The following is a 7,674-nucleotide window of genomic DNA, read 5'->3' on the forward strand; positions in this document are numbered from 1 at the left end:
ACTTGTTAAACAAAAAAACAAACATTGATAAGAATCAAGAAATCGATGAAACCTGATCAAAACTTCTCTTCTTCTTTTCTCTTTTCGCCTCTATATATCTCGGTCTCCTTTAAAAAATGATGATTTGACCATTAAAAAAAAATCACGAGATAACATAATTTTAAAAAATATGAGTTTGAGAATAATTTTTACCGAAGAAATAGGCGCGGTCAAGAATGTTAAATCATGAACCACATCTCGAATCGGTTTTCATTTTTAAGAATTAAATCGTTAAACTTTGGTTTTAATAAAAATCACATGAAAATAACAGACTTAGACTTGTCTACCTTATAAATCGGTTTAATTCGTATGAGTCAAAATATAAATCCTAAGATCACTGTAGAAATCGATTCATAGTTGGGATTCAAATCGTTGTAGGAAATTTTGAAGGGAATCATAAGACTCGAATCATAAACCATAAGATTCTCTTCAACATTTTGAAGGGCACGGCCATGATATTTTGGAGCGCGGGTTTAAGGGTGAAATGAGTCGAGGTAATATGGGTCTGACATTAGTTCCCACTTTGTAGTAGTGTGAAGCCCAGCAAGGAAGCATGAATACTGTCCAGGGCCAAGCTATTGAGCACGTGTAAATGAGCAGAGCAGAGAAGATGTGTAAGGTGCAACACCAGAGAAGAACTAGAAATTGAGATCCCTTATCTGATGCCGTCCTGTGAAAAACGTTATCGTTTTTAAAAGGCGGGAGGAGGGAGCACCACGTAAGGTGCAGAAGACGAGGCAAACATACAGAGAGGAAAAGAAATTTGGTTACTTGTGATTAATTAACTTAAAATGCTGACTTTAACATCTTCTTCTGAAGCTATACTCAACCTTAACTTACAACATTCTTCTCTAAAACCTCTCAAATTTTTCAACACTCGTCCTACTTCGTTTATTCCTCACTCGCGGAAGCAGAAATCTAGGCCTATCTGTCGGAATTCAAGGTAACCCCAGCTTATTTTGTTTCTAGAACCGCTTTGTCTGAAATTTTCCTTAAACTCAAATGTACATGCAATTACAGCTTCACACTTTAATTTCTTTTCTCATTTTTGTTGATACATTTTCTGCTTTTTATTTGGCTACCTAGATGCTTATGGATAAAATTAAGGATTTTTATAGTGGCATTGGTATATGGGATTGAATTTCTTGCAAGGGTTTTTAGCAAAATCCATTCGAAACCCGTGTAAACAGTTCGATCACAACATTGAATTTATTAGAAATATGCAAAATTTTGTGATATATGGTTTTGTTTCAGAATGAGAAAGTAGAAAATGTGTGCAGGAATTCAAGAAAATGGCCTCAAAATCACAACGCAAATGCTGAGCAGTTGGGCCATCTACTAGAAACTTCATCTTACGTTGCCGATAATATTGTAACCTTGACAAATCACCCTCTCCTTTTTTTTTCCTCTTTATCATGTCAACTTCAAAAATGATATTTTCTTGACTCTTGTTTCACAACATTAAGTGTTCACTAAGACATTGCGTTTGACTTTAGGGGCTCACATCCATTGATGAGCAGAACCCCAAAGCACTTCCAAGACAAATGCGAGTTCAACAAAACTTCGATGCAATGCGTAAAATTCATGGATCAATTAGCTCAAGTTACAAAGATTGCGTGAGAACATTTCCCAAGATCGAAGATCTTGGAGTTTTAGATATGTTATCCCATAGTTGGCTTAAGTTTCCAATGCTCCTTGGCTTCCTCACGCTGCAAGGATCTCAGCATGCCATGGCTGCTTCTGAGATTGGTACTGGGTTGCAGTCAATTCCTTACTTAGGCGATCTTGGTGATCTTAGCACAGGTTTTGCTTCAGTTAGGAAAATCTCCCTGTCACTTCTATTGCATTTTGGTTATCGCAAATTTAAATATTTATCTTTGCATCCTTATGATGGGTTCTTGCTACATTTTTCATATCAGCAAGTGTTTATGCATATCATACCTGTGATAAAAGTTTGAATGTCGCTTAGTTTAGTACTATCTCTGGTCAGTTTCATAAACTTATTCTGCTAAAGTTTTGGTAATTATTTTATAGTGTGTTTTTTATGGTTCAATTCCTTTGGATTGCTACTCGTGTCTTTTGCGATAGTACTCATTCATTCATATAGAGGTATAGTTGAGACTCTCCAAGGAAATAACTAGGTACTATCTTAATCATAGAGTTGGCCGAACAGTTTACTGAACCATAATGCATGCTCAATTTATCTTAGAATACCCTGGACCCTGGTACAATATGTTCTGCCTCATCTCTATATATACCCTGAACATATTCACAGGAGGTTTAAGCTGATCCTCAGCATATTCAAAATGGATAAACAGTTTACTGAACCACACAGCTCAGTTTATCCTAATATTTTGTGCTACAAACACGAAGGATGCAAAAAACCAAATGACTGATTTTAGCTTTTAATGCCCGGGACTTGTAAATATGTACTAGAGTTATGCTTTTATTTTTATCCTCTGGCTAAATGATGCAGCTTTTATTGTCCTGCTGAAATGAAACTAAATCCAAAACCTATAAATTATGGAGATAATATTAGGCCTGTTCAGGTGTAACTTTACCAAAGAGGAGCTACATAGCTTGAAACTGTTGATCTCTTCTCTTCATAAGGAGGGAGAGTATCCCTTATATATTTTAATGTTGCACTAGTAATCATCTGCTAGTTATTCTTCGGTAAGCTAAGAAGTACATTAGAATAGTTGACTTTAACCAGTTTTTTGTTTTGCCTTGTATTATTTATTTGAAATTTGAATACACACACTAACACAGAAAATGCAATTCTGATGCAGGCATTCTTGCTGATTTTCTTTTCTGAACTAGGGGACAAGACCTTCTTCATTGCGGTAAGGCTGCTTCTGCAGGCAATTAGATTATGACAACATTGATATCTCCCCTAATTTTGGTTTCATTTGGTTTAAGGCACTTTTAGCAGCTAGGAATTCTGCTGCTGTTGTTTTTGCTGGAACTTTTGGCGCGCTTGCGTAAGTTATTTTATGTTTTGCACAATATTCATATTATGGTTTGCAATTTCACAAATGAATCCTCAATAAACTCTATTAACTAATGCATGTATATTACTATGAGGAAGTGGGCAACCCTGTATCCTCATAATTATTAAAAGTTTAGTTACAAGTTCGAACTTTTAGTAAAGTTGTTACTGAACATGGTATTGCAGCAATTAAAAGTGGTGGAGCCTTGGAGGCTTTATAAATTATCACAAATACAAAGATGAAAAGTTAGAAAACTTCGTTCTAGAATTGGGGCTGAAGTATTGAAAACAAAAAGGCTCAACACCATGTTTACATCAATATAATATAAAACTCTCTCTTTCTCTCTCTGCAAGCTTACTATTTTCTACCAAGTCTGAGGTAGATCTACTAATTGCAGATGACGAGTTATAAAATGAGTTCTTTATCTTCTCGATTATGGTAGCATAATCTAATCAACTTTTTGGTTCGTAATTGCTGTTACATGAATTCAAGTGTGAGCAATAAGTGGTTGTGGATTGGTGTAGTATTTTCTTTGTTTTCCTCCATTTGAATATTTGAATACATGACTGCTGTCTCTATCGCTTGAACAGGGCAATGACCATTATATCTGTCGCTCTTGGCCGGACATTTCATTATGTTGATGATATTCTTCCTTTCAGGTATTTACTTAGGGATTCTTTAGTAACTGAACCTCAATGAACTAGGATTAGTTGGCAGGAAAATTTAGAACTATCATAATTAAAAGCTACTCATAATTAGGTTGTTCCATATTTACGGTAGACCTTTTTGAAAACCTGCAGTGATGCAGATCCTAAATACAAAGGACCACTGCTATGTTCATTTAGTATCTGAAATAGAGCTTTCATCTTATGAGATTTTTTGGTTGAAACCCCCAACATGTAGTCAATCTACAATACTTCTAAGTGTTTGTTCTTACCATGTAACCTGGGTGGTACAAAACCTACTTCTTTCTTTCAAGGAAGAGTTTCAGTTTGGACAGTATGCTAAAACCAGTTATGAATGTGCAGATTTGGTGACAGTGATTTGCCTCTTGATGATATCGCAGCAGTGTGCCTTTTGGTAATAGCTTACAGTTTGTTTGCTGCATTTCATGGAACAATTTAATCACGCAGAAGACTGCAGCAAAACATGCCATTTACATGTGTAGTAACAACGTACATGAACAGTGTCAAAGTAGAAGCACAGTTATTACAATGATTTCATGTTTCATTTAATCACAGGTTTATTTTGGAGTATCCACCTTGGTTGACGCTGCATCAAGTGATGGCCAAAAAACTGAAGAAGAACAAAAAGAGGTGAATAATTTGATTATGAACCCCTGTGACGGTTTTAGCTGTCATTATATATGTCTACTCATCTTTAAGGAAATTTCTTTCACTGATATAGTTCGTGATCTAATATATGAAGAATTGTTCTTATATGCCTATTTTTAAAATTTACTTCAATATTTTCCTCAACATGGTTTTTGTGTTTTACACATCCTCACCATTATCTTTTTTAACTTTCAAGAACATGCGGAAGATCGATGGTATCTATAAAATGGCATATAACTCGGTTTTAAAGTTTTTACCTAGGCAAGCATCGTTATATCTGATTGTTGATGGTCTTACACCAATATCTGACTGCAATTCTTAATCAGGCAGAGATAGCAGTATCTGATTTTTCAGGAGATGGTGCTGGTATACTTGCTGCAGCTAGCACGATAGTTAGCACTTTCGCTCTGGTTTTTGTTGCTGAATGGGGTGACAAATCTTTCTTCTCCACAATAGGTGAGCCGTGAGCCATGTATTTATTGTTACATTTTGTTTTTGCATCACACAAACATTCATTAGAGAAGGCATATGGGCAAGAATGGTGCCCATCTTTTGAATCAAGTTCGTCTTCTTGAGAGTGACTCTGACTATGTGACAATCTGGACCAATCATTTGGAGCTGAAGATGTGTTTCTTTTTCTTTTCCACAGCACTTGCAGCAGCTTCTTCACCTCTTGGAGTAATCGGAGGTGCAACAGCAGGCCATGCCGCCGCTACCTTGGTAACCTCAAAGCGTCCGGTTCTCATATCTAGGAAATTACTGTCTTCATTTCCACTAGCTTACTAGGTATGAATCATGATATATATTCTTTTGTTGCAGCTTGCTGTTTTGGGTGGATCATTATTAGGCACATTCTTGTCAGAAAGGGTGAGCTTTAACAATTTGCAAAAAGTATCATTAAATATAATTTACCCCTTTCCAGCCCCAAAACTTTGGAGCACAAAGGGAAAGGAACTATTTAAAATTAAGAGATTCCTTTTTCCTTTGATTTTCTGATGGAAGTCAATCACAACCTGCTTTGACACCTCAAATATAAGTGCTCAATTTTCTTTCCTCTTTTGTTTTTAATTGCTTGGCAAGAATTAGTTTGCTGACGAGTTTCTGACTCAAATTATAAAATAGTAGATATCAACACCCTACGACTTTACTACTCTGCTAGAGAGGCGTCAAGTGTTTAGTTTTCTAAATTTTCAGTTCTGATAACCAATTTTACATTCCGAATTTGATAACAAGCTGATCACCAGTATCCTAATCGACAAAAAAGAGTATATTAGACTTGACAGTCATTTGATTATTCGTGTTCTTTTTCAATATTGGGACTTTTTGTAGTTTGCCTCATAGAGAATTTCTCATTATCCGGCATGTTTGTTTCAGATTGAGATAGTAACTGTACATCAGTAGTTGACAGTACTTCTTAACCGTAAAATGGTGACATTACATCCTGTTTCTTTTCTCCTGCAGATTATTGCTTATGTTGGAGGCAGTCTTTTTCTAGTCTTTGCAGCCATAACACTGGTTGATATAGTGACATAGATAGTAGAGTTGGAAACTATCTAACACTAATATCTTTTTGCAATCAGACACGGAATGAATAGATTACTGTAAATATATTTGAGACAATATTTTTAGGCATTAACATTGTCTTATTAATTCATGGGTTCTACAATTTCCTACTGTATAACCAATCATTATTATGTATGCCAACCAATATGCTATACGGTCTCGACAAAGTTGTTCAACATGGATCACATTGCTGCTCAATTTAGTTTTCAGAGTCCTCATTGTAGACATACATAAAGTTTACAACCACTGAGTGAGAACTAGTCTGCATATTCTTTTTAAAATGGCTACAATATAAGAGACGTTATCAAATAACGAAATTTGCTTGACATCTCTTATAGTTACAGAGGAGTTGTTTGTCATACCATGTAGCGCAATCTGCCAAGGATGGAGGGCCAAGGAGACATTTGATTAAAAGAAAACAGGTTGGTTTGTACCTTAATTACTTAAAGTATGCAATATAAGTCTCTTTATTCCTTCCAAAGATCAAGGGAATCTTGATACACACCATGTTCCACTGGTTTTGGTATCTCATTCTGTGTACTTGATCACGTATTAAAATATTTTTCATCAATCTTCAAGTCCATAGAGTCCATTCATAGTGTGGCACTTTCACTTTGAACTCTTGATTATCTCTCCCACTTTATCTTTGACTAATTTCTTTGTCTTTTTTTTTTCCTTTTAGTGTTCCTCCTCTGATGCCACAAAAATCTCTTGAACCTCTCCCACTTTATCATTGACTAATTTCCTTGTTTATTTTTTTTTTCTTTGAATGTTTCTCTTTCTGATCCCACAAAAATCAATCATTTTGCTATTTGCATAATTTTCAAGGAGAACATTAGGCATATTTATTTTTTAGTATTACTGGTTATTTATTCTTTTGTGATGAAATTTCGAATTGACATATCTCACGAACTGAAATATGGATATTTGTAAATGTAATATCATATGGAATATTTTTGAAAGACCTAAGCATAAGTATAAACCTAACGGTCCGCGAGTTATAACTCCAAAGGTATCACTATTCATCCACAAAAAACCCATCAAAACAAAAGTAACACAAAAACCCTATCAAAACAAAAGTAACTCAAAAATCCCAAAGAATTTGATGAAACCAAAATTGGTTTCATCATAAAATTTGATGAAACATTATAGAATTTGATGAAACCAATTGTGAAAATTTTGTTTAAGATGAAGTTTTAATGGATCCCAACATTTGAATAGGGTTTTTGTACCACAAGTCTGGTCACCTTGGGTTTTTATGACTAGTTTTGTAAACATAATTACTAAATTCTTCATATTTCTTAGAGAAAACTTTAACAACAATAGTTTTTTATTTTTATTTTCATATAACAAGCAGGGTTAAGGAGACCCAACTAAATAAAAATGACAAAAACAAAAAATTTACAAAACCAAAACAAAACTAGTGCCTAACAAACATTCCCCCTTATCTGTAGCCAAAACTCCTCTAAGTCTGGAGTAAAATCCTCATCTCTAATCTTCACAAAAGTTAAACTAGGATGAATCCCCATTAGGTATCCAGCAGCTCTATTGCTTGCCTTATAGAAATAAGTTATCTTCATAGATTTAAATTTCCTTAACAAGGATTGTATCCTTCTCCATATCTGAATGGTATGCCAAGGAGGCTTGGGGGCCCGACTTGTTAATAACAGACAAGTGGATATCGAGTCACTGGACAAATGAATATATAGAGCTTTGGTCTCCATAGAAATCTTCGACCCCAACTCCAC

At 35.0% G+C, this 7,674-nt stretch overlaps 1 protein-coding gene across 1 annotated transcript; it reads left to right on the forward strand.

Annotated features, from left to right (window-relative positions):
• The first annotated feature begins 731 nt into the window (after positions 1 to 731).
• On the forward strand, positions 732 to 6,255 carry LOC113358494 (GDT1-like protein 1, chloroplastic). The gene is made up of 12 exons (XM_026602087.1): positions 732 to 982; positions 1,320 to 1,410; positions 1,536 to 1,853; positions 2,829 to 2,882; positions 2,959 to 3,020; positions 3,620 to 3,688; positions 4,058 to 4,109; positions 4,271 to 4,345; positions 4,690 to 4,819; positions 5,013 to 5,083; positions 5,183 to 5,230; positions 5,825 to 6,255. The coding sequence occupies exons 1-12, from the start codon at positions 831 to 833 to the stop codon at positions 5,894 to 5,896; spliced, it is 1,194 nt and encodes a 397-aa protein (XP_026457872.1). The 5' UTR covers positions 732 to 830; the 3' UTR covers positions 5,897 to 6,255.
• Positions 6,256 to 7,674: the final 1,419 nt, after the last annotated feature.

This window comes from Papaver somniferum, chromosome 3, assembly GCF_003573695.1.
Source record: "Papaver somniferum cultivar HN1 chromosome 3, ASM357369v1, whole genome shotgun sequence".
Taxonomy (NCBI): Eukaryota; Viridiplantae; Streptophyta; class Magnoliopsida; order Ranunculales; family Papaveraceae; genus Papaver; species Papaver somniferum.